Source organism: Rhinolophus sinicus, linkage group LG05 (genome assembly GCF_036562045.2).
Source record: "Rhinolophus sinicus isolate RSC01 linkage group LG05, ASM3656204v1, whole genome shotgun sequence".
Classification (NCBI taxonomy): domain Eukaryota; kingdom Metazoa; phylum Chordata; class Mammalia; order Chiroptera; family Rhinolophidae; genus Rhinolophus; species Rhinolophus sinicus.
In genome coordinates, this window is record NC_133755.1 from 44,893,828 (window position 1) to 44,921,634 (window position 27,807).

General features: G+C 39.0%; 1 protein-coding gene across 8 annotated transcripts in view; it reads right to left on the bottom strand.

Annotated features, from left to right (window-relative positions):
* WDPCP (WD repeat containing planar cell polarity effector) overlaps positions 1 to 11,589 on the bottom strand; it is a 385,676-nt gene extending 374,087 nt beyond the window's left edge. For 4 of the 8 annotated variants that reach the window (XM_074332048.1, XM_074332047.1, XM_074332054.1 and 1 more), the window contains exon 1: positions 11,418 to 11,588. In XM_074332048.1, the coding sequence (XP_074188149.1) occupies positions 11,418 to 11,492 (75 nt within the window). In that variant the 5' untranslated portion in view covers positions 11,493 to 11,588. Of the gene's footprint in view, positions 1 to 1,206; positions 1,257 to 11,417 lie in introns of those variants that run through there. The other 4 variants (XM_074332051.1, XM_074332049.1, XM_074332050.1 and 1 more) reach the window with 3 other exon arrangements.
* Positions 11,590 to 27,807: the final 16,218 nt, after the last annotated feature.

Here is a 27,807-nt window from a genome sequence, read left to right on the forward strand (position 1 = left end):
TCCAAGAGAAGTCTTTTTCTTCATGAGGGAAGGAGACCCCACATAGTCTGTTCTCCCTAATCTGTACCTATGCCATTGAACCGAAGAGTGCGTCTGCGGAGCCCCAAGCTACACTGCCTCCCTGACCTCTTTTGACCTTTCTACTTAAGCTTGACGTCATCTCCAAGAGCATGTGATCCAGGCAGCATAATGTCAGGGATCAGGGCTGAACTATTATAGACACAGTGGATTAGCAGCCAAGGAGCGGTTCCTCTGACTCGGGCTACCCAGGGTTCTCTGAGGACTCATTCTCTGGCAGCCATGCCCCTCAGACTGCAATAGCTTTGTCATTCTGAGGGGTCATTCTGAATTAGAACAGGGCAAGCTCCACGGTGGATGAGCTAATTTTCTGGGTGTACTGTTTGGGCACGTTAACTCAGCTATACTGACTTGAACAAAATCTCCAAGAAAGAGTAGTGTTCTGTTTCTAATTTATTTCACCTTAACTCTGTTATGGTTATAATTCCATTGCACACCATGCATGACCAGCACAACTTCCTCGAGCATGGGGTTACAGGGATGGTGAACTGTTTCCTACACCATGAGGTCGACCAGCCTACCGCTGCCTTGTATTGGCACTGCAGGATGGGTGTGGGCTGTATGTCATTCTAGTGCCCCCACTAGATCTTCAAAATCAGGGTCACAAAAGGAAGTGTCCATGGGGACATTCAGAAAACTGAACATAGGCATGGACTTTCAAAAGTCCGGTCAATTTCTACAACAGACAAATCAGATGAGTCTTTATACCAATTTATCCACAACAGAGTAGTGGTTTTGGGCAAACAGACAGATGTCTTCCTATGTGATACTTAAATGTAGTCATTCATTTGCTAAAATTAGTCAAACATTAATTAACCAATTACCGCGTATACAATTAATTAGTCAACATGTGGATCGTGACGCTAACAGGAAGAAAGAGGCACGAACATGACTTCTGGCAACCTGAGGCTGTTTTGAAGGTTTTTCTCAGAATAAACCTCATCAGAATTGGCTTCTTTCTTTAAAGCAATTCTCTTAATTGGGTTCAGGTTAATTATAGTAGCAACATGGCCAAAGGGCAATAGATCTGCATTGATTGAAGCATCTCAAAGAAAACCACAAGGCAAAAACCTACCCGGGGCTGATTGGAGATTTCTTCCCCTGGTATGTGTTGGAGATTATGCTTACCGTTGTTGTTCAGAATGTATGTTGGTTCTGTCTATCCAGAAGCAGAGGTCAGCAAGCCATGTGCACTTTGATTCTTCAGAGAATTCTCCTCAGAAGTTCAGAGGGCTGTGCTCCACTTGTTAAGACAAGTTCCTTTCATTAATACTATGGGTTTTCCCTTTCAGAAGTAAATGTAGGAAAACAGTCTGGCAGTTCTTCAAAAGGTTAAATATAGAATTACTGTAAGACCCTGCAACTCCACTCCTAGGTATGTAACCAAAAGAACTGAAAACAGGTACTCAGATACTTGTACAGGAATGTTCATAGCAGCAGAATTCACAATAGCCAAAAGGTGGAAACAACCCATCAACAAATGAATGGATAAACAAGTTGTGTAATACACATACAAGAGAATATTATTCAGTCATAAAAAAAGGAATGAAACGTAAATTCTCCACAGACATAGTCACGGTACAACGTGGACAAACCTTGGATAAGTGTTAAGCGAAAGAAGCCTGATAGCAAAGGTCACATAATGCATGAGTCCATTTATATGAAATATCTAGAATAGATAAATTCATAGAGTCAGAAAGCAGATTTATGGTTACCACAACCTGTGGTATAGGATGTCTTTACGGGGCAATAAAAATATTTTGCAATTTGATATGGATGGTGATTGCACAATATTGTGAATATACTATATGCTACAATTGTTCACTTTAAAGTGACTAATTATATGTGAATTTCACCTTATAAAAGTAATTTTTAAAGAAATGTAAAACAGCGCTTTTTCAATTCTATGCATTAAGTACTATGCACCTCAGAATATCCTTCAGTCTCAAGCAACAGGACTATAAGCCACAGGCAGAGAAACAACGGTTTGCACTAGTTCAGTTCCTGACAATGAGAACTACTTCAGCCCCCTGTAACATGCCAGATTCATGAAGAGAAGCCTGACAGTTCACCAAGGAGAGAAATGATACCTGTTCCTCTTATCTGCTGGCAGCTGTTGCAAATAGAAGAGCCATTCATCTATCTGACAGCAAAAGAGCTCGAGATTAAATTTTTTCATGCTTTACAAAAATATATATTTTCAATAGAAAATTGGTATACTGGTTCTTATGAAAAGAAATCTTGCAGTTGCTGATCTGCAAAAGAAAAATGGCCCATTTCTGCTTATACGTTCCATTGCATATAAATTCTTAGTGCAAAAATAAGGCCAATAATTCTCTACTTCTCGGCATCATTGCCATTCACCATAAAATTAGAGGGTCAACAATAATTACGGCTTTGGGAAATAGACCCAGTGGTGGTTAGGGAGTAATGGAAAAGAAGAAAGACAACAATATAGGGACTTAGTGTTGGAAGGATGTCACGGGGTGGTTGGTGATCACCTGCCCTCCGTTCCCAGAGGAAAGAGGAAATAAACCTAAATGCACTAAGAAGCTTCTAGTCAGCATTAATATGTTCTTGCTGCAAGAGTAAAAAGAGGCTGAAAGAAGACACTAAAGGAGGCTACAAGTTTCTTCAGGAGGTGTTTAAATTTTAGGAAGCTGCCGGCTGTGACGAGCTGTGGAAGGACTATTTACTTGTCTGACTCTGGCATCGCTGTAACAGAGCAGGCTCTTGTTTTTCCCCCTAAGAGAAGGCAACTACAGGACTGGTATTTTCATCGACCTCTTTACCTGTATCTAATGCAGTTTCTTCATGAATGCGTTCTTGTTGTCCTAATGTTAGGGGATAAGCCAACAAAGTCATTATCTATAAAATAATATTTCAAACAGTTGAAGCTGACTGCAAAAAGCTTATCTCCACCCAAGTTTCCCATTCTTTGGGTAAAAGAATCTTAGTTCTTAACTCGATCATCTTTGTGGCATTCTCATCAGTATTTCAAAGCTCTTTATTATCCTCTGAAATCTATATGATCGGGCAACTTGACTTTAGAAAAGAAGCATAAAAGCTATCTGAATAAATATATAAAAATAACAGAATATATTTGAGTTGTTCACATACTTGGGTCTAAGGATAGTCACTATTGTTCTATAGGGCCCCCAAAATACCCTTCTTCGGGAGAAGTTGGGGTGTGCAGTATGGGGGTGCAAGGGAGGCCTGGGAGCAAGCAGGAGGAGCAATAGGTGCACTGCCCCATGGGTACTTTATTAGAAAATAAATATTAGCCCTGGAGCCAAGAATTGGCCCTGCAGCCAAGAATTCCTCAAATTAAATATTATGGATTCAAATAGCCATGCCTTATCTTTTATATTTTACAAGGACAAAGGCAAAGAAACAACAAGTGATTTATTTACTATACACAGCCAATCAGTAGTAAAACAAATCAGAATTTAGGTGTACTTTAAAGCTAATCCAGTGCTCAGTTTACTGAACTAGGTAGGATGCCCAAATTTGGAAGCCCAGTTAATATAATAAATATATCATAATGATATTCACATAAGCACTCTGCAAAAATTATCTTGTAATCTCATTCTGGTAGTAATTTGATGTTTTGGTCAAATTGACATCTCCACACTTCCTTAGTTATGAGATATCGTATAAAGACTTATTATTGCTTTATAAAGCAATAATGCAAAGCAAGACTATAAACTTAAGTATCTGAATAACAAGTAGTTTTCATGATACTTGCATTTATTGCTTTTATTTGTCTTTATGGCACAAAAGTTATGGTGGTGATTGATGTATGACGTCTCCGGATACCACTTTGGTGGGGAAAGGTCAGCATGTAGATTAGTCAAAATAAGATGATATACTCAGTTTTTAGGATTCTCATGTAAGAACCTCAGGCCAAAGGCTAGACTTGTTCCTATACTTTTCACTTTTCACCTTCAAGGAAAATTACAGTGCATCATATGTTGGAGCTGCTAACAAAATTCTCAGCTAAGATCTGAGTCATTTAGAAAAACAAATGAGCTGGAAAACAGGGAGTAAAGTACAATAAAATGTATTTTCCAATGGAAAATTAATTAGTTGATTTTGAAAGGAGAAAAAAAGAACATCATCACTGAGAGAGCAAAAGATAAACAAGAAAAATGAAATACAGAGTTTAGACAAGTAAGAAACAAGATGAGTGTATCTCAAATAATATCTGAAATCAATTTTTTTTAATAAGATAAGTTCCAAGCTCTCTGTACCAGTCCTTTTGGGTGAAAAGAACTTCAGGATAAAAGGAAGCCATGGAATATGGAGGTCTGGCAAACACCTGCTTTCCATCGCCATAGGGGAGTATGGCTCCACATTAATCCTGGGGTTATAAAGTTTTATGAGCACAACACTAAGGAGTCATTGGTTTCTAGCTGTACCCAAGATATTTGGAGAATCCTTGGAAGGTCACTGGGTCACGTCCTTATACAATCTGGCCAACTGAAGCACTATGTTCTGTTGGTAACAAGACTGGGCAATGGTGGAGCAAGCCATACAAGCATAGAAGGTGGCATCCTGGATGGGCTGTAGAGTCAGTAGAAGTCAATCATGCAAGGGAATGCCAAGATCTACTCCAGCGGTTAAGACAAGATGAGAACCAAAATGAGAAATCAGATCTTGGAGCCAAGAGCAGAGATTAAGGCCCGTGGCAACATTCAATTGGGAGCTGAAGCAATAGCCAGATATCTCAGACAAGAGCAAAGATTGGGGAGTTGGAGAAGCAGGGAGAATTTAAAAACCTTCACCCAATATTTTGATTCTAGGTTTGATGGTTTCTTTTGGCCTACCCAATTGCAGTGGATTGAATGGTAGCCTTCTAAAAGTTACGTTCATGTAACAACCCCTGGAACTGTGAATGTGACCTTATTTGGAAAAAGGGATATAAATTAAGTTAAGGATATTGAGATGGAATTATCCTGGGTTAGCTGTGTGGGCCCTAAATCCAATGACAAGTGTCCCTCTAAGAGACAGCAGAGGAGAAAACATAGATGGAGAGGAGGCCATGTGAAGGAGGGGCAGAGACTAGAGCGATGCAGCCACAAGCCAGGAGCCTCCTGGAGCCACCAGAAGCTGGGAGAGGTAAGGAGGTTTCTCCCTAGAGCCTCTGCAGGGAGCACAGTCCTGCCTACACCTTCATGTCAGACTTCTGGCTTCCAGAACTGTGAGAGAATACATTTCTGTTGTTTTAAGCCATCAAGTTTGCAGTCATTTGTTAGGGCAGTCCTAAGAAACTACTACACCAATTATACTGTGGTTCTCATGACAGGGTATCTTAAAAAACACAGATGACTTCTAACACCACCACCTATCTCTGCAGGCTCCCCCTCTCCCACCCCCGCACACACACTTCGACAGCCACAAACAAGGACTCCTGGGGTGGCAGAGGGGCGTAAGTGTCCGGGAACTGAGCAGGAGTACCCTGTGCTCAAGCTGTCCTTTAGGTCTACATTCCTCCTGCACTCCTGGCTGCAGAGGTTTTTCTGGTACCTACCACAGAACTAGCAGAAATGGTACATACAGGGGAAAGCAAATCAATTATTACTTAATTAAGTGGGACTTGATTAAAGCATTACATTTCTCAAACCAATGGGGTATAAAATTCAAAAGAGTCCTTAGGAGTAAAAAGAACTAGAGTTCTGATTTAGAACTAGAGTTCTGATTAACTTGGTTTCTTGACGATCTCCGGGGTGCTGTCAGCATCTCCTAAGACAAGGTCCAAATAGTCCCAAGACAAGGCCATTCCATGCACTGGGGCTGCTGCATGGATTCCTTAGGTTAACTCTTGAGAATAAAAAGTGCTTGGTAATTTGGAACTGTACTAAAAATTTGTGTTACTCTTGTATATCAAACTCCTAAGCCATCAATTAATACATTTACAATGGGACTTCCAATACCAAAACTATTGCATAGCTATTCTAAAGCTAGAATCTAAAGTCCCTGCAGGCTGGGATCTTCATTTTTGTTCACAGATGTATATGTATCCTACGCACCAAGAACAGTGCCGGCTCTAGTAGGTATTCAATATTTGTTGAATGAATTCAAATATACTCAAAGCCCATTAAAAAAAAAAAGAAAAATATCTAGTATATAATCAAGCATGTTTTAAGAATCATAGATGAAAAATATTACTTATCAAAATTAAGCATATATGTTCCTGTAATCTGAATACATTTTCATTCCTCAGTTATCGAGTGCATTTTCTATGGCCTATTCCTTTCTGCCACCCAGTGAAGCTGCAAACTCTCATCAGTCAGGCCAAGAATTCTGGAAACAAGTGAGTGGGGTCTCTGCTTGCATTCCAAACTCAAAAGAAATTATAGCTGCGTAATCTGCCATTTTAGATTATTGCCACCTCTTTTCTTTTTTTGTTAGCACTGAGAACTCTCTCTGCTGAAAGTATTGGGGTTAGAGGTAAAGTCAGAAATATGTTCTGGTATTTTAATAAGATTAAAAAATATATCCAGATAGAAAGACGTACCCAGGAAAATAATAAGTCATTCCCCCTTTTTCTCAAAAGGAACTGATGGTGATAGAATTAAAAGTTATTGTTTACATTTTCTGATGGGAATCCCTTTAGATGCCCCTCTAATTTTAACTAACTGGGTTTGTGACTGTACCTACGACTGACTATTTCTTCATTGTGACTGGGCATGCCTACAATCTCTAAAGGACTGCTGGGTTGGCCACTTTGTGCCAACTGGCTTTTTTGTGCCACTTTAGTATTTTGCAAAACGAATAAGACATGATTCTTTAGTATTTTACAAAACGAATAAGATATGATTCTTCCCTCAAGGAATATGTAAGCTAGAGGGGTCAAAAGTTATACTTTAAGGTATTTATCTTTTGAAAAGCCACCAGAGGGGTAGAGATAAATTATGAGTTCAGGAGAAAGTGTGATTACTTCAAGCTCGTTGAGGTGCAGATTCAACACAACCCAGTAGCAACCCCATCCCCACACCTCTCAGAATCTCTCTCTCAGATCAGAACCATTCACTCAAATCACTGTCAGCTGCCCCCAAACCAAAGGGAAGTTCACTCTACTAGAATCATTAACTGGGAGGATGCAGATTAGGACAGAGAAGGGCCAGGGGTGGGGATTTCACGGTCACCCCAGTGATTAGAAGATCTGAAACCTTTTCCAAGGAGCCTGTTATATAGGATGATGATAGAACCAAATGTGATTGATTTTGCTCTGACTTCATTAGAACTGTTTGCAAAACACCTGAAAAAAGAGAAAAATATCAGTCTGAATTGATTATTCATAACTGAAACCTTGTTTTTGGTTTTTGAAATGATTAAATTCTATTAACAGTGTGGGCAGATCCTACTCATGACATTCCCAGCAGGTAAACAGGGAAGAAGTAATTAACTGAATATATTAGAGAAGGTTAAAAGGAAATGAATCCTGTTTTTGAAAGGTGCATATTGAGATAGTCTCTTGAGCTCCCAGAAGAGGACTGGTTATAACGTAGACTACTTCACAAAGTGTTCTGGCTATCATATGTGTGGATATATGCACCAGGGTGTTAGTTAACATATATAATCATCTTCTTCCTGTTCCCCTTCCCGTTCAAATAAACGGAGAGCAACACACAGTCCTCCCGAGTCTCGGCAACTGTTGTGAGGCTCTCCTTTTTTTATCTGCAGAAAACAGCACATATCTTGACACTTCAATATTAGTCTGTCTTGCATTTTTAAAATTGTTTCATGTATGTATGTTAAGTCTTATATCACTTGGGAAATTATAAGCTCCTTGAAGAGCGAGACGAGACATATTTTTGTGGGTGTTCTCTGCCACTTATTACAAGGTACATTACAGGTGCTCAATACAAACTTTGGGATTCAACGTCCAGTCAAAATAGCATCATAAATGTACACTTCGAGGCACCCCAAAACAATGCATGTCAATAATACATAAAATACAAAAAGAGAACACTTTGAATATACAGTTGTACTTCAAAATATGGTAAACATTTCCACATTCCATAAATGTACTAGAAACACAAAGTGGCCTTTCCAGCTACAAAGTGGGCAGCGCTGTTTAGCATTTGGGGCATCAGACTAGGGAACCAGGGCAGGAATGAGGCTCCTCCAGAGGAAAACAACACCCATGAAGCTGTCACCCCAGTTGCTGTCTGGGGTCACAGCTCATCTGAAGCTGCCTATGAAAGAAGGCCATAGGAAACATATATGGTCTTGTAACAAGGACCTGGCCAGTGCCCAGCTTGTTCAGGGAATTAGTTTTGTGGTATCCCTACATCACTGTAGATGAGGACACTGAGCTGCCACCACAGAACTGATAGAACATGTTGGGGAATACATTTTCATTATTGACTATAAAGGATAAATCTATTTTTATGACAAAAATAGCATTGGAATTAAAATTCTCTACAATGATAAAAAAATATTATATAGGAATAGGTATTCAATGGAGAGTTAAAATGTGCTATGGTCGGTCTCTTGTCAGGAAGAGGACAGAGATAGTAAACAATTTCATATTTTAGGGAAAATCATAATTAAGCATATGAAAACTTAAAGAATAAAAATACAATCTATGAACTAAACTAGAAGAGGAGCTAAACAGAAAACTCAAAGTACGATGGCAGAAATAGGATCAAATATATCAGTAATTACAATAAACGCAAATGGATAAAATTCACCTCTTTATCAGATTGGATTAAAAAATCAAATTATGAACTTTCTTAAAGACAAACACTTCAAAACAAAACACCATTGAAAGGTTGAAAAATAAGAGATGGAAAGAAAAAAACTATCCCAGGTAAGTACAAATGTAAAGAAGTCTGCTTTATCAGTTTCCAGCAGACAAAATCATACTTAAATGAAACCCATTAATACACAAAAGAAACAATTCACCAAGGAGATACACCAATCACAAGCTTATGTGTATAAGTACTTGACAATATAGTCTTGAAACTGATAAAATTAAAACTGAATTAGCAGAAGAATAAAAAATTCAGAGGCTTGACAGGAAATACATGTCATGCTCAGGAGGATTTAACTAAAGCGAAGGAATGAATGGACTATTTACAGAGTTGTACACAGGGTTGAAGGAACAAGAGGGGATAGTGAGACACCAAAGAACCAGCAACAGTGGGAAGCGATTACTCCCCTAGGCCTAAGGGAACAAAGGGAGGAAACACTATTACTGGAGCCCAGTGAGAGCTGGAGATGGAGATGGAGAGGAGGGGCTGCCGAGAATGAGTTCTTGTTCTAGAGGATGAAAGACCCCTGGTAGAGCAAAGAGGTGGGTCAAACCTACAGACCAAACCAAAAGGAAACCAGAGGGCAAGAGAGTAGGGCAGAGAAGGGCTGAAAATGGGTCTGGTAAGGCAAATGGAGAATAATCAGCATAACAATCATAGTGAGAACTGTAACATTCTCAGAACTTGATAGACCAAGGGACCAAGAATTAGATAAAAAGATTTGTACAATACAATTAACAAGCTTGACCTGACAGACATGGTATGTGTGTGTGTGTAGAGAGAGAACCTGCTCCAACAGGTAGAGAGTGTACATTCTTTCTGAGTATATGTGCAATGGAATATTTATAAAAATTTACAATACCAGGTCACAAGAGAACCAAATGCTAAACAATTGATATTACATAGAACACAATATAATTCAATTAGAAATCAGCCTTAAAAGATAGATTGATATGTGCCAACATAAAATGATCTTCAAGATACATTGCTAAGTGAAAAGAATAAGATGTAAAGTGTAGGTGCTGCATTATACTAATATTTGCATAAAATCATCTCTCTCTACTTACAGATGAACAGAAAATATTTGGATACTTAAGAAACTATTAATAGTGGTTATCTGTGGGATAGGAGGAATGGATGAAAAAAGGGGGTTCTATGGAAAGTAACCTCACAGGGTGATCTGATCATAAATTCCTACCTGGGCAGGTCACGTTGGGTAGTCACATCCCAGGCCTGTAACTTCTTTAGTGAAAGGTTTTAAGCCAGCCCTGTCCATTGTTCTTGTGCATCTAGGTTAGCACACCTTTGAAATATCAGAAGTAATAACCCTCAAAGGGGGATTAACCCCCTGCCTTGCTTTCTCCAACCTTCCCTGCATCCCCTGTTTAATTTCGAATGCATAAATAAAGCTGCAGAACTGTTATTCTTCGGAGCATTTGATATCTTTCTCCCTGGCATGTCGTCAGTTTGGCTCAGATAAACTCTTATAAAACTTCTCTACAGGTTTAGACGTTTCTTACATCAACAGAGGGTAACACATACATACATACATACATATATCTGAATTTTTTATCTTTTATACTATTTGTACCATAAAAAACACAAAACCTTAAGTAAAAACATGCTGAATGGAATTGAGATGTTATCCTCAATTTCTTTTGGTTAATTCTCAAGGCAGAGTCCAAGCTAATTTTGTAGCATGTAGGATTTTAACCGAAATGAAAGAACTGCCATGGCTTACCTCACACTATGCCCAACATCCACTTACCCTCCTTCATTTATTTTTCCCTGGATAGAAAACAGTATTATAATTCCAGTGTGTCTCTTTCCATTGACCCTAGTTGAGGTGATTTCTGAAAAAATAAAATCTGAGCTCTTGAACATAAACAACATTCCTGAGATCTCTGAATATACATGCTCCACTATTCTTTGAGAATTCCTGCTAGGAACAGTAGTCATTTACAGAGCAGTTAAACAATATGAAGGATAAATGAAATAATCGGAACAAGAAACTCAATATTTAACACAACCCACTGAAATGAATGTCAAGAATGGGATATCTAAATTACCGTATACATTTTTACTCTGAATTCCTCCTGGTCAGAAACAGTTAACAGTTCTCTGAGGACGCTGCCATACCTGACATATAGTCATTAACTTAGAGTTTGAAATGTCAATCTCCAAGTAATATCTCATCTGACATTTCAAGTGACAATAGGGACATTTAAACAGAAAGCCCTGAAGCAAACAACAGTTTTTTAACAGGCTTCTCTATGTAAAGGAGAATCTGCACTGACAATCACTGTTTTATAATTCAAACGCTGCTTCAGATACATGAGGCATGGAGAATGGGTATGACGGCATAAATGGAGCTGCCACTCAATTCCTTGATTTATTTGTTTGCAAATATATAAAATGTCAACGAATGTTCCCTACGTGCCTACTTCAGAGGCGTGTCATGAGGGGAGGCATCTGGCTGTATAAGTCACCTCTGCACTAAGGGAGGGGTCAGAGGCGGCCTGCTGAGAGGGATTTGACGGGCGTGGGCAAAGCTCAGCAAACTCTTACCCTCACCTGGTGTCCAGGACTTGCAGGCTTGGAAGGGCTTCTGCTCACGCTTCCATGTGTGACTCCATCACACCAGGGCATTACCCTGAGCAACCCCTTGACGGAATCTAGGCAGCTCCAGAAGTTAACAGCATGGGTTTTAGAGTCAGTAAGACCCCATGGAAGTCCCAAGACGCCTGTTATTTTCTATTTGCTCCCTGTTGATCACACTCTCCACCCTCCACCCTCTTCCACCCAGCTCTCCGCCCTCTGGCTTCCTATTGGTTAGGCCAATGAGAGCCCTGATAGGAAACAAGTGGGAGAGATAAGAGAGTTGAGTGAAGTTGCCCTGGGGCTGGGTTCCTCCACTGAAGATCACTGTTCCTTTCCAGGCAGCTTCTACACACCCAACTTTCTCTTTGCAGGGTCTGGGAGCTACTCTCTCCTCTTGATAATTTGATCCTAAGGGTGGTAAAAGCTTAGCAGCTACTAGCCCCAGGTTAGTGCACTATTCCTCCTGGTCTCTCACTCTGCATCCTCATTAGATTATCCTTCGTAAAACAAACTAACACCCCCCACCCCAACACACACACATTGAATTATCTTCCTCAAGTTTGCCACCTGTTTCTGGTTCAGACCTGAACTGGTACAGCCCCCTTCACTACTTTTTAGCTGAATGGCTTCGGGCAGATCATTTAACTCCTCTTAGCCTCAGTTTCCTCATTCACACACTATGTAAATATACCTTCCTTAGAGACAATGAGTATTGCCTAAAACTGCTGCTGTCATGTTCTACCCATCTTACAGACACCTGTCCTGTGATTTCCAGATCTTTGTATCTCACTATTTGATATTTCCACTGGGATGTCTCACAGGTATCCTAAAATCCACTCTAAACTTTCCATGTCCTCTAGTTCAGTAAGTAACAACATTATCTACCCAGTTTTTTTGTTTGTTTGTTTTTTAATTTTATTGGGGAACAGTGTGTTTCTCTAGGGCCCATCAGCTCCAAGTTGTCCTTCAGTCTAGTTGTGGAGGGCGCAGCTCAGCTCCAAGTCCAGTCACTGTTTTCAATCTTGGTTGCAGGGGGCGCAGCCCACCATCCCATGTGGGAATCGAACCAGCAGCCCTGTTTTTCAGAGATCGCGCTCTAACCAACTGAGCCATCCAGCCACCCCTCTACCCAGTTTTTAAAGTCAGAAATTTGGGAGTCATTCTTAACAACTTCCTGTCTCCCATAACCAACCAAGCAGCAATTCTTACCAGTTCTGCCTCCTGTATTATTCCTGGAATGTGTCTATTACTCCCAGGCCTGATGCTACATCTGTCACCGAGACCACTATTATCTCTCACCCAGACCACTGTAATAGCTGCTTCCAGGGCTCCCTGTGTCCCTCTTGCCCCTGCTAATCCAGAGTCCACAGAGCAGCCTGAGTGTTCTTTTAAAAAAGGCAAATCTTAAAAAAAAAAAAAATCACAACTATAACTCCCTCACTTTTCTGGCTCCTGCCCTGGTGGTATTTCAGTTCTTGACTTTGGTATGTTTTTTTCATATTTCTGGTTCTTCCCACAAACCATTCCCTCCACCTAGAATGCTTTCTTTTCCCCACCCCTCCTTCTTGGATAATTCCTGCTCACCCTTCAGAACTAAGACTATGTATTACTTCCTCACAGCCACGTTCCTCTAGTTCCCTCCTCCTTGACATGGTCAAGTTCTGCTATTATTGTTATTTCAAGGAACAACTATATCAAACTAAACGCATCACCAGGTGCATTTATATCTCACTATCTATTTGATATCTCCACTGGGATGTCCAACAGCTACCCTAAAATCCACTATGGATACTATTAAGTCTTACTACTTCTGTGTAGTCCTCATCATAATGTGCATTGAAGAATTCTCCTAAAAAAGAAGCTCCATGCTGGAGTTCACCTTTGGCTGCTTGGCCCCTCACACAGTGCTTTGTACGTGACTGCTGAATTATGGATGAGTGAATGCATATTAATGCCAGTTGGACAGTACCCAAGTTTTCTGTATCCCCCCCCCACCAACTTGAACTGCTTGCTGGTGAGCCACACTGTGGGCCCGTTCCCCCCTCTAGTCCCACCCAGTGTGGGTTTGACTCACCACTGACATCCCAGCACACCTCCAACAAAGCTGAGGTAACATGCATTATAAAATCTCATATGAAACATTCTTATTTTTCCTCTACTCTTTTGTGTGTTTGATTATAAAAGTAATGTGCTCACTAAGAAAACTTGGCAAAGTTCAAAAACATAAAGAAGTAAAAAAAAAAAATCTTCCAATAACATCTAGGATAGTGTCTATTTTAAACCTCTGGTAAATTTGTGTGGCATTTCAGCAGATTTGCTGCCTATGTTTTAATTTGAAGTTCCTTTATCCTTATCTAACAACCCACATATCTAGCACAGGGCTTGTTATGTCCAGCGTGATTTGAAAAAGCTCTATGAGAGATAAACACAGTCTGATAAGCACAGACTAGTGAGTAATAAAGGAAAAATGCCTAATGATTTTTTAAGTTTCATATAGTTGTTCCTTGATATATTGAAATTCTTATCCATAAATGTATTTACCTTTTGCAATAGGAAAAAAGGGGGGGCTAAAAGTACCTTATTTCATCTATGTCCTAACTTTCCATTAAACTAATAGACTCTTAAAAAATGGTCTTAAGTTTGTTTTTTTTCTTCTTCTTCCTAACTACTAAGAGGCAAAAAATACACTCTTGGAAAGAAGCTCACCAATATTTTCAGTGAAGGTCACGCTTCCTGGGGAGTCTCTCTATTTTCCAATATTCCTGACTCTACAGACTTTAATAATCATTAAGCTTGACTATACTTTCATATATATTTTATGTATATTTTAAATCACAATTCCTCTGTAACAGATTTAGCTTCAGAATATCATTAATGATATCTGGCATCTACAGAGATTTAGAAAGCAAGCATAGGGTATTATGGGGCAAATTTTAAGAACGGGTCAATCTTTTAACAGCAGCATGAGGAAACTCAAATGGAAAAGTGGGCAACAAATTTTAAAACTCTACTAGTGAGCAATTTTAGAAATCTCTAAAACAAACAGTAATACTAGCCTCTCCTGTTTAAAAAATCAATGAGAGGTTTGTCACTGAACAGTCACACTGAAAAGTCCACCTTTGCCAGACACATGTGGGCATGTGAACAGCTCTTGAAAGATCTGTTTGTGCAGAGGGGGCAATTCATTTTTATTTCTAGGACGCTGAGCCTAGAAGAACTGCTTTCATACTCATTCACCTCTGGAATTTTTTAAAATGAGAACCTTGGAACATCTTTGTACTTGACAAGTAAATTGTTTCTATGTTGAAAGCAAGCAATTTAAAGAAGCCTCAGTTATAAGACACCCCCTCCCCTCAGTACTGCAAATTCCAGAAAACGCTAATGCAGACACCGTATTAGTTAGCAATCTATCATAATGAAACACTCCCTCCAGGGGAATATCTGAAGATAAAATAAATATATCTTATAACATTTAACTATGCACAGAGCTAGAGTAGCATAATAAGGGAATAGAAAGAAAGGGGAAAAGGAAATGAAAAAGGAAATTAGAGGTTGTTTTTATCGAAGCAGCAGCATTATAGCTTTTGGGAAGAAGGAAATCCTGCTCCTAACCAACCTTACCTGCGTGTGAACAACAACAAAAAACCAGGCCCATGATTGGAGCAGTGTGGCTGCTTTCACAGGAACTGTGCTTGGCCAAACACCAAGGCTTGGACTAGGGTGAGAGGAGTGAGGAGCCCCGCTCAATCTAAGGGGGCGCTCACTTAGGATTAGTCAAGTACAGGGGCGCCCCTAATAGCGAGTGTCTCCTTAAATGTTCAGTCCTCGAACATCATTCACCTCCCTACTCCAGACCTTGCCAAATGCTATCTGGTAACAAACATCTATGTAATACTTTTGCAAAGTAATGACTTATAGTTTGTCTTTAAAAATCCCTAGGAAGTAGATATATAATTACCTTCATTCTATAGATGAGGAAACTGAGGCTCAAGGTTAAGTGATTTACCCACTTACTCCACTAGCGAGTAGGCTACCAAGACTTGCGTGCAGGCCTTCTGACTTCACCACTGGCATTTTTCCACAAAGCACCCCAGGTATATGCCACTCAGAACAGTTAATCCCTGAATTCCAAGGGGGTGACTTCCAGCAGGCATCAAAGAAATTTTCAATATACAGCCTCATAAATACAAACTAAGAACACTTTATAAGCTTCAATAAACTTATTCTCCATCAAACTATTTGTCCAGTCTCTATTTAGAACGAGCACCAAGAATTATATATTTCTACAAAAAATAATCCTTAACCTATATTTTGTAAGAATACACACTGATGTGCTTTGTATGGCTTTTGAGCAAGACTTAATTATACCCCCAAAGAGCCCATCCATATTGTCTGAATTCGTGATATTACCTACAATATCAGAGTCAAACTGAAAATCAATCAATCATAGTGTCATTTTTTACTACATGCATTTTAAAAAATTTTTCTTTGCAAAAATATGTTCTCAATAAAACACTGACACAGAGGTCATGTGACTCAGTGTTTTCTAACCCAATATTGTCACAAAAGGAAATGCAGGACTCTGGTTATATGCTAATGGTTTTATTACCATTTATTAACATAATGGTAAAATTATCTTAATATATTTCTATTAAAATACTGATAAAAATTTTTAACCTAAAACCATTTCTTAATTTACCACACAAAATAATAAGATATATTTTAAATTCTTGGGGAGCAGAGCTGTTCTGTGGAAAGCAATTCTTAAGTAAAAAAAAGTGTGGGGTAGATTCAGTGCTTATATTTTCCAGGTGAATTAACAGACTCTGCAAGAAGTGACCTGTCCAAGGTCACTCAGTTAGTGGCAGGGTCGGGACCTGCATCTTTTGGTCCCCAATCCAGAGCTCTTTCCCTGAACCTTGCTGCCTCCTGATAACAGATTAGGAAACGTCACCTTCATTCTAAAAATAAATCAGAAATATTGCACAATCAAATTTCTACTTTTTATTTAACATGCAGAGTAACTTTCATCTACAGTTCAAGGCTTTCCCTCCCCCTACCCTAGATTAAAGGGATACAACAGTTATAACCAAATTTCTGCGCCATATTTAGGTTTCCTATGACATTTTGTACAGTGAAAAAAAAAAGCCTATCAAAAACTGAAGATCACAAGGAGGAATTACAAATTTTGTCACAGAGAGGTTGCTTTTTCTTTTATTCCTGTGTCTGATACCTCCTCTTGTGTTATTTTCTTATAATACTGAAACTCATCAAATATGATCCATGCTCATTTTTTCCACCTGGGTGTTTCCTTGGCTGGCATTTGTTTATGCATAGAGGGGATAGGAGAAAGTGCCACCCCCCACCCCCAGGCAGGGAGCAAAGGAGGCAATTGTAGTTCAGTTTTTGTGGTCAAGAAGTGGAGTCGTTTCTGGTGCTAGGGGAGAACTGGAAAAAGAATAAGTGTGCACACAGACACCCATACACATTCATGTGTGTTCCTTCCGGGGACATTTATAGGCATTATCTTATTCAATCTTCACAAGGACCTTAAGAGGTAGGTACTATTGTTTCCACAGTTTTCACATGAGCAAAATGATTTGCTCAAATGACTGTCCCAAGATCATACAACTAGTATGTGACAGAACTAGGATCTGAACTGAGGCTGTCTGACTCCAAAAACCCACAGGGAGGAAATTTTCCTCACATCTGTTTCTGGATGTTGATTTGCTAGACCTGTCAAAAATAAAAAAGGAGTAGGAACGGTCAGATCAGTATCAGGAACAAGTAATCCCATAATGACTGAAGTCCTCTGGAAGTACTATCTCTTGATAAAGTCTCCAGAGGTCAGGGGACCACTGTGGTAGGGCAAAATTCTTTATGGAATTGATTCAAGAGCAAGAAAAACTTCTGAGAAAGGGGAAGAGAAAGAATGGGCACTAACTAGTAGGAGAGTATCTTTAAAAGGTCAAAAAGAGGATTACTTACCAGTAGGAATTATGGCTACAAAATACATTGTGACCAAATGTTGACGGTCTCACAGATGAGTTTCACAAACCTTTAGACAATTGCCTGGACCAACTTTTTGCTGTTGTTTTTAACAGCATGTGGGAGAAAGGTGAACTAACCAAGACCATGAAGGAAAAGTGTCAGCAGCATTTTAAAAGATAAGGAAGGCTGTTTATAAACTGGAGGGTCTTTGCATCATTAACTCATAGTAATGCCGTTTTTCTTCAAATTGAGGTAAAAGTTACATACCATAAATTAACCATTAACTTTTTAAAAATGTACAGTTCAGTTGCATTTAGTACATTCACTATTGAGTAACCATTACCTTTAACTAGCTCCATATTCGTCACTCCCAAAGGCAAGCTGTACCCATAGCAATGCAGTTTTGCAGCAATACTGTTAGGAAAACTGGCCAAAGAAAGACAAAAATTCCAGTGCTATGGCAAGACGTGAGATGTAGCTAACAGATGTACCTAAGAAAAACAAAATATTTGTTAAATCTTATTTGTTACATCTTATTTATTTGTTAAATCTTATTTAACAAATATTTTGCTGAAACATTATAATGTACTCGTATAATGTACTGTGCTAGGTGTTGAATACTGTGGTGGGGGGAGAATGTGGAAGGTAACAAAAATGAATACAATCTGATTTTTGTCTTCAAAAGAGCTTGCAGTCTAAGGAAGAACTCAGATATGGAATCAAATTGTATAGGTAAGCGGCAGAAAAGGCCTAGAAAGAGAAGTGTTAAGATACCAAAGAAAGGTCATAAAAACATGATTTATTCTGTTTAGAGAAAGAAAAGTCTTGTTCATGGACCAATGATGACTTTCTCTTTACGAATCTGAAGAGCAAAAAAGTGCCAGGTACACTGCTGAAATAGGTGAGGCTATTACATTGGCATATGCACCAAATCCTCACTCCCCAGGAAAAAAGTTAGAAAAGAACAGAGCTAGTTATGGCTTCATGTTAACTATAGACCTTTCTGGTGTTATGGTGTATACATCCTCTCTCAAGAAAGCAGACCACATCCAAGAAATTAGGGGGAAGCTATGAAAGAGGGTATTGTTATACAATTATAGCTATAATGGCTCATTTGGCCATAAAAGGAATGTCAGCGTTTAAAACAAATAAAGAATGAGTAAGACAAGCAGGTATGGATGCCAACAAAATGAAAAATGGGACATAAAGAGGATACAACAGCACTGAAGATGTAAAGTATAGAATGAACGCACACTCTGAAAGGGAAGAAAATGAAGTAATGGGATACCAAGCTTCAAATTCCGTCTGCCCAAGATGAAACAGCAAGTCGTGCTAAAGAAAGGTGATCTGTAAATATAAAAAAGGGTATCTTTCCAGAAGATATGCTGAAAGATCATCAATGGAATATAAAATATTGAGGACAGAAACGGTATGACAGGAAACTATCAAAGAACTCTTAAAGGAGATGTATATTTATAAAAGAATAGATAATAAATCTGAGTATTTAAAAAAATATCTAAGAGGCTACAGGAAACAAAAGAATAAATACAATTAAATATAAATAGTTTATATTAAATATAATATAAAACAGAAATATTCCTCATAATGTTTTAACAAACAATGGTTCTACAATAAAAATGTTCCTCATGGTGCAGCAACTACCACTGCATAGGTTATAACTAAATATTTTTGGAGTCACTTAGCCAAGATTAGGGGAAAGGAAGAGGTGAATTATAGTTTCAAAGAAAAAAAACTTATGAATTTTAATCAGAGGAAGGGAGAAAGGTGAAGAACAAATTACCCTTTTGAAAATAAAGACCTAAAAAGCAGAACTATGAAGTCAGGAGAACTGTATATATATGGGTAAAATATACTAGAAAAGGAGAGTGAAGCAAATAAAGGATCAGCAAAAAAAACCCAAGAGAAGTCTCCTGCATTTATAAGAAAGGGAATTTTTCCTTTTGCATGATGGATGAACAATTACAAATAGGTATAAAATATAAGTATGCTTGGGAATCAAACATGAAAATCAAATAAGTTAATGGGGATGAAAGTGCTTGAAAAATTACAAGCCAACACACAAATGAAAGATTTCATTTCACTGGAATGTAGCAGCTGTGGGCTTTCATAGTCAGCCCAGACAAAGAGGGAAGAAGCATTTAGGAGGTCTCTGATCAGTTACCATAAAATCCAGTGACCACTAAGGGTAAGTGTGTTGAAGACTGCTGCTCAATGAATACCATCTCTCTACTTTTCAGCGCAGGCTGGACGAAACCTCTGGAAAACCTCCTTGTTTTGCAGAATCTTCACCTGGTATTTTTTTTATTGAGATATAATTTGCATACCCTAATATTCACCCCTTTAAAGTGTACCATGGAGTGATTTTTACTATATTCACAAAGTTGTAAACCATAACCACTATCTAATTCCAAACATTTCATGTTGTTCGTATATGCAGATCCAAGGAAAAACCCCAAGACTGAAAACCTACTTCCATAAGGGGAGGGCAGGGAAAGACTAAAGAAAGAGGCTGGCCCTCCACTCTGGTAATTAATAGACTTTCTTAAGGGAGGTTTACATAGGAGGCGTATCTTGGGCAGCTGAAAGGAGAAATGGATCCCACACCACTTGGCACATGCCAGAGAACTACACAGGGTAAAGACGGGATAGTCACAGGTAGTATAGGAATGCTACCAGGAACGGAAATTAGCTGCTTGACCAGGTCAGGACAACCACCTGTTCCAGGAAGCAGCACATGGCAGGAAGCAAAGGAAGGGTGCTGACATGTGTCAGAATGAATGTCAATTATGATTAGTCTCTAAGGGAGGTTTGTGGAAAACAACTTCTGTCCTGGCCTGGGTCCAGCTCATGGGACACACAGCAGTCACGTCATGGGACAGCCTCCCATCCACAGCACCTCACAAAGAAACCCCAGATCCATTAGCAGTCACTCTCATTTCATTTCCCTCTTCCCCCAGCAGCTGCCAACCAAGAATCTATTTTCTGTCTCTATGGATTTGCCTATTCTGGAAGTTGCATAAAAATGGAATCATACAATTTGTGGCCTTTTGAGTCTGGCTTCTTTCATTTAATATAGTGTTTTCAAGGTTCATCCATGTTGTAACATGTAACAGCACTTCGTTCCTTTTTATAGTTCCATTGAGTAGCTACTCTCTGTCTCCTCCTCCCCCAAAAAACACAAGGTCATGACTTTTCTCAATGCTGACATGTAGCAGTGCTTCACCTCACTGGATTAAAACTCGTATGTACCATCTACAGAGTTGTGTTGATCTTTCTCTCAGAGTTACATCAGCTTTAACAAATATTTGAGCATCACAGTACACAAACCCATGTGGACCTAAACCACTTTGGAAAGCTGACTACAGCACAATGCTTGAAGGAAGGGAACTGGATACTAATTACTTGCTAAACCTGTAGTTTATGTTATCGTAGCTTTCTCGTTTTTCTTTTTTTCCTATTTTACTCACTAAAATTAGACATAAGCTGAGATAGATAGATTATCGACAAATGGAGAAATTTTCCAACTTAAAAAATGCTGAGTGGTTCTAATTTGGTTGAATGAATTTGGATACATTCAAATTTCCATACTAACTCTGGTATCATTTATTCATTGAACAAACATTTATGGAGGAAGTACTATGTGCCAGGTACTTTGAGGGGCTCCAATATGGAACAGATATTGCTTCTGACTTCATGAAACTAATTATCTAGTAAAGAAGAACACAAATATCTATAATATAGAGTAGAAGGCGATAACTGCTATGAGAGAGATGCAGATAAACTGCCACACAAGTTCAGAAAAAAAAATAGGTTGCCTGCAGTTGAGAGAGACCAAGAAAAGCTGGGAGCAGAATCCTGGCCTTCGACTTTAAGAATAAGTAGAGTCTGAACAGGTGGAAACAGGAAGCAAGAACCAGGAGGACAAAGGCACAGAACCAGAACATTCCTGGGCCTGTAAAGAAAGCAGGAAGCTTGGAAGGCTGTGGTAAAAAGAATGATGGGCCACAGGATGAAAAGCTGGCTTGAGTTAGATGGCATAGGACCTTGTATGGCATGAGGAACTTATTTTATATTGGGTAAACAGAACTATTAAGGTTTTTGAGCAGGAAAGTAATGTGAGAAGAGCTATGTGTGGGATTAATTTGGTAACCCAAGTATAAAACATGTAAAAAGGCTTGGGGAGAATAGGACAGGCCAGAGTCAGAAGGAGGGGCATGGATAAAAGAAACATTATGAAAACAGAATTCAAGAAATGTTTCATATTCTTGTTATTAATTTGTATTCCAGGAAAGGAAATTCTATTAAGCTAATATAGAAACAAACCTTTGCTTGACTGGTAACAATATCAGTCACTGGTATGCAAAGATACACAGAAAAGTACCCCAACTCTCTATAAAGAAGAAATCTGTGATATCAAGAGCCTCTGAGAGTCCTCTTGAGGTGAATTTTTCTCTTTCGAATATTTAATCCATCATTAGGATTATTCAGGGAGAGTTCTCATATCTAGAGATTAAAGAATTCAGAACTCTTCCCACAGAACTCTGGGCTAATTGCAAAATTCTGGGCCAATTTACCCCACCTCCAGTTTTACCAATAGTGAAATGGAGCCCCATAGCCGGAACTGACTTGTCCAGGAAATCACAGCTGGTTAGAAGTCAAATCTCCTGATCTCTGCCCCCACCCCCTAACTCACATTCCACTGTGAATACTCTGGGTTGGTTAGAACTGAGGTATTGAAACAAGTGACTCTTTCAGTTTGCTTGAGTTTAAAAACTTGCTTTCAAATAAAAAGCAATCAAAAAATCGGTTCCATCATAAAATTGGAAATCTGCAAGGTACTGCTGTCTGGTTGGACCACTGACATACCACACACCTTGCTCACTAGGTATCATAAAACATTGCGTTAAATGCAGTGAAGCAACTACTTGACTCTTTCTGGAAAATTCTAGTTATTTAGAGGAATTCCTTAGGTTTTGCAGGGACTTGTGGTCTTCAAACTCCCAACTGTTTTGGGAAGAACTACAAATATGTTTTTAATAAAATTCAATTTGGGATTTCAAGAAGTAACTGAAAATCTGCAGCTAATAGGCGTTGCAGAAACATAGGAAAAGGGCATCAACCTCTAAAAATACTGTCAGGAAAGGAGTGGTTGCTTCCAAATCTCTTTATCCTTTGCAATACGCTGCTTGCCTGTGCCAAAGAACAGCTCATCAGCAATGTTGTTTCATTTAATAGCGATGTTTTGAGAGAGGAAAAAAATTGAGGAATGTGTGCTGTGATTTTTTTTTTTAAACCTTGTGTCCTAAAGCCTGTCCTAATCTTGCTGCTTTTATTTTATAAAAGGAAACCAAATGTTTGAGATTTGATCTTTGAGTCGACCACGTCCACTGCAGGCAGGCACATTACCTTAAGTGTATCACAAGAAGCAACATGTAGTTTCTTTCAGTGTTGCCAAGACCCCCCCCCAAAAAAAAAGAAGAAGAAAGAAAAGTAATAGATTCCCTTAAGAACTCAATGTTCTTCTATGTGTAACATATGTCACACAGCATAACAACCATAGCTACAAAACAGCATTTCCCCACCTCTGCTGGAGGTTTTATCCTCCACTTCCACTACGTGGGGGTGCCCAGGGATGCCTCATGTGTGCTCCAAGAACAGTTCCCATCGCTTCCAAGTGGGGTGCACACTTCTTCTTGCCTGATATAAGCAGACGCTACCAATCCTTCCAGCCAGGACACCACTGCCAGCATTGTTGCAGCCACTGATGTGTGTGAGGAGGCCTCCAAGGCCTGAAGTACACCTTCAAGGTCACCAGAAGTGTGAAGGGTCCCGGTACCACCACTGAACCCCCTGGCACCAATATTCATGCCACAAACAAGCTGCATTTTCTGCATCCTAAGATGATTAGTAAAACACCGCTCCTTTAGCTTTTACTAGGTCTTAAATTACAGCTTCTCTGGGGCCACAGGGCTCAGGGACAGAGTAGGCAGGTGTTCAACAGTTATTTGTTGAGAGAATGAATGAGTCTGCCAGGCTGGGCTGCCAACAGTCTGAATGGCAGACACCATGAAACACTCAGACATGTTCAACTTCATCTACTCCTCTGATGCAACCTCTGTGCCTTGGTTCTTTCTTCCATTGGGATTACTTCTTTCCTGGAGGCGACTAGAGTTGTCTTATAAATAGAATTCCAGAAGGCCCACCCCAACCGGGCATGCCCAGATAGGCCTGAATCCTGGGGACGATAAAACTGAGGTGCAAGCCACAGTGTGAGATACAGATGGTGTATTATAGAAATGTATACTTGAAACCTATGCAGTGTTACTAACCATTGTCACCCCAATAAATAAAAAAAAACACCTGAGGTGCAAGCAGTACTAGTCTTTATCTTAGAAAAAGTAAAAACAAAATTGACATAATTATGCAAATAATTCAAGTTTTTATTTTTTCAATTAATTCTCATTAAGAGTTACAAATTGGTAACCTGTGGCCAAATCTGGCCAGATGATTTTTTTAAGCCGACATGATTTAAAAACATTGTATTAGAACATGTCTTAGATGAGAGGTTCTCAACATGAACATCAGAATCAAGCTGGTTAAAACTGGAGGGCTTGTTAAAACTCAGATTGCTGGGCTTCACCCCCCAAGTTTCTCATTCAGTAGATCTGGGGTGGGTCCTACCAGTGCTTTGGGGTTCTGTAGTTTCCTCAGACCCCACCACCAGACCCCATCATATTACATCTGGCCTGCTTTACTCATTTGCATTACCTGCTTTGCCTTTGAGTTTGAAAGCTCTCAACATTTCTGGTGAAAACCCCTTTTCAGCCTGACTCATGGAGACGATTGTATTACCCACTTTTTTTTTATTCAAGTAAAACAGATAAACAGAATTGTACATACATCTGAAGTGTACGGCTCATTGAATTTTCACAAACTGAACACACACATCTAACCAGCACCCAGAGCAAGAAACAGATCACCAGCCCCCAGAAGTCCCCCTCATGCCCTTTCCACAACTTTAGCCCCAATGGTAACCACTATCCAACTTCTAACAACACAGATCTTTTTTACGTGTTTTTGTAATTTATACAAATGGACTCATACACTATTCCCCACATTGTGTGTGGCTTCTTTTGATCAACATTTTGTTTGAGATTCATTCACACTGTTGTGTACAGTTGTAGTTTCTTCATCTTCATTTTTATACAGTATTCTATTGTGTGATCATTCTACAATTTATCCATTCTGCAGTGATGGGCATTTGGGTCATTTATATCTTGAGACGATTAGAAGAAGTGCTGCTACAAACATTCTCAAATATGTCTTTCACTGCACATACACATGCATTTCTGTTAAGTACACACCAAGGGGGAGAATGGCTGAATCATAGGGTATGTATATGTTCAGCTTTGGGAGATTGTGCCAAACAGTTGTACAAGGTGGTTGTACAAATACCCCCACTAGAAGTGCACAGAACTTCCCGTTTCTCCGCATGCTCACCAAGACTTCACATTTCACTTCCCACTTTAAAGAAAGGTAGACTTCCCTGGATTTAAATCATCAGTGTCTTCATTTGATTTTCATACATCTTGCGTTCACCGCACAACTTCTATCACTTTAAGCATTGCAGCATTCATCTTTGATAAATGATTGGGCCTCACAATCAGTTTGTACACAGATACCTTAAATGAGTGAGTTTGCTGTCTAAGTGAACTTCCCTCCAGCCAAGTATTATCTACTCTTTGTAGATACCACAGAGTAGGTATATTCTGTATGGGGAGATAGGATTATTCTCTGCGTTTGTAGCTGTATCTAAAGGTATAACCAACAGTACTTCGCATTTGGTGCCTGGCAGCTGTTGTTTGTAGTACCGCTGTCACAGGAAAGAATGCTGCCATTTGCTGGCCAAAGGCTAACTCCAATGATTAGCAACAAGTTTCTCATATCATACGACCCCTTACTTTGCTGTAAGCTCATCCTTCAAAAATACTGAGACCAACCATCTATAAGGACACTTTTTGTGGTGTCATCAAGGACTAACTAGCTAGGAAACCAGTCTCAGATCCCTGGGGCCTTCTTTTTTTGTCTAGGCTGCTTTTCTCCCCAGAATCTCTGGTAACCATGTGTTATAAATAAACATTTAATGTAATTGTTTAATTGAATAGGAAATGGCCTTAGCAGAATCAGTCTTTTGTTATTTCACTATATTTAATGTTTATTTCTTTTCTTTGCTTGCCTACTTCGAGTGCTTTCTGGCTTTGATACATTGCATCTTAAATTTTGCTGGTTCATCTGGGCAATTATAATATTTACACTCGTTTCCTCTTAATACAGAAGGTGACAAAAAATGTATACACATTTTAAGGAAAGGAAAAAAACATATTAAAGTTGTAATACTCATATATACCGATAACAAAAGATAAATACAATTCATGTGTATGCATTTTTTTGGCACCCTTGGTATTTAATCGCTTAACAATGCAACATAACATTTAACTAGAAGCTAGATAAGTGGTAAATCATTGTTTTTGATGATTTTATTTTTTAAAAGAATAACAACTTTTTTTTAAAAAAAAAGATATGTACTCATTTTAAAAACTCAAGCAATTAAGGAAAGTATAACAAATAAAGCAAAAAATTACTCCTTCTTATTACTCAGAATATAACCATTGCTGACCTTAGCTGAATATTGTTCCAGACATCTCTCTATGCCTATATAGAGATAAAAGTTCAGACATAAAGATAAATAGCAATATTATTAAAACTGGATCAAACAACAGCTAGCGGTTAATAACAAATTATTAGAGTTAATTTCAATTTAACAAAAGGAGCAAACTGAATGATGTGGAATAGCTGAACTTCAGATAAATTTTTCATCACATTTTAGGCATATTTTAGAGATTGCGATAATGAATGCTTAGACTTGTCTCAGGCCTGATCTCTAACTCTTGGCTAAACCTAGAAGAATTTCTTACATTTTTAAAAAAGTTTTTATTAGGGAATATTGGGGAACAGTGTGTTTCTCCAGGGCCCATCAGCTCCAAGTCATTGTCCTTCAATCTAGTTGTGGAGGGCGCAGCTCAGCTCCAAGTCCAGTTGCCATTTTCAATCTTAGTTGCAGGGGGTGCAGCCCACCATCCCATGTGGGAATTGAACTGGCAACGTTGTTGAGAGCTCGCGCTCTAACCAACTGAGCCTTCCGCCCTCCCCAAGGAATTTCTTGATTACATGTCCAGCAATACTAGTCTCCTTAATCTCTAATAGTTCATCTTATTGTAACATGTGTGTTATTGTCAGTAGCTTGTTATTCTTTCTGCAAAACAGTAAAATGGAAAGAACAAAACAAGGGAAGGAAGGAAGGAAGGGAGGGAGGGAGGGAGGGAGGCAGGGAAGGAGGCAGGGAAGGAGGGAGGGAGAAAGGAGGGTTTCTATTTCAATGTCTACATTCCAGTTTGTCGTTTCAGTGGTCCTCTGAATTAAAGTGTCAGGTAACTTATAGATGATCCTTACTGAGTAGAGACACCTAGTGTTTTGTTAAATAGATCTGGCCCTCCGACCTTATTCCGGAATAGGTCCAAAAGACCCTTATGGTATGGTCACATCAGAGTTTACGGTGCCCTGCTTGATTCATGTCCTCTCACTAATAAAGTAGGTTGTACTAAAATCTAGTCTTGTTCAATCTATTTTTTACAGCCTGTTATTGCTATGAGGCTTCTTTTTCTAATCTAAAAAATCGTAATGAGATTATCTTTAGAACATCAACATAAAACCTCAGAGCAGTGGTGACTAACAAAAAAGACCCATACAAGATGACATAAAAACGTTAATGGATTGTTTATTGTGTCCTCTGCACAACGCTGCAGACTATGCCTGACCTTGTAGAATGTGTGCACTGTACCACGCAGCACCAGGGAAACTCTATACTCAAGCCTCCCATTACCAACACAGAGCACAATGCTATCAGTCGCATCTCATTAACTAGACTGTAAAGAATCTAAGAATGATATAATTGAAAATGAACTGAAAATTTAATAAGAAAGGTCAGCATGAACAGGGGAATGGGAGAAAGGGAACTAACATTTCTTGAGCTTCTATTTTTATGCTAAATAGGTTATTTACATCCTTTTAATCCTCAAACAACCCAGTGGCATTGGTATTGTTTTTTTTGTTTTGTTTTTTGCAATGATTAATATTTTTATTCTTCCATTGGCCTTTTTAAGAAAAAGATCCAAGGAGAAATTCTACTTTAGTGAAAAGACTTGTTTAAACCAAAGATACTCCTTTTAATTGAGAAAAGTTTTAATTAGTACAGAAGGCTAATTCAGAAGAAGCTGATTAGGTATCACAATAG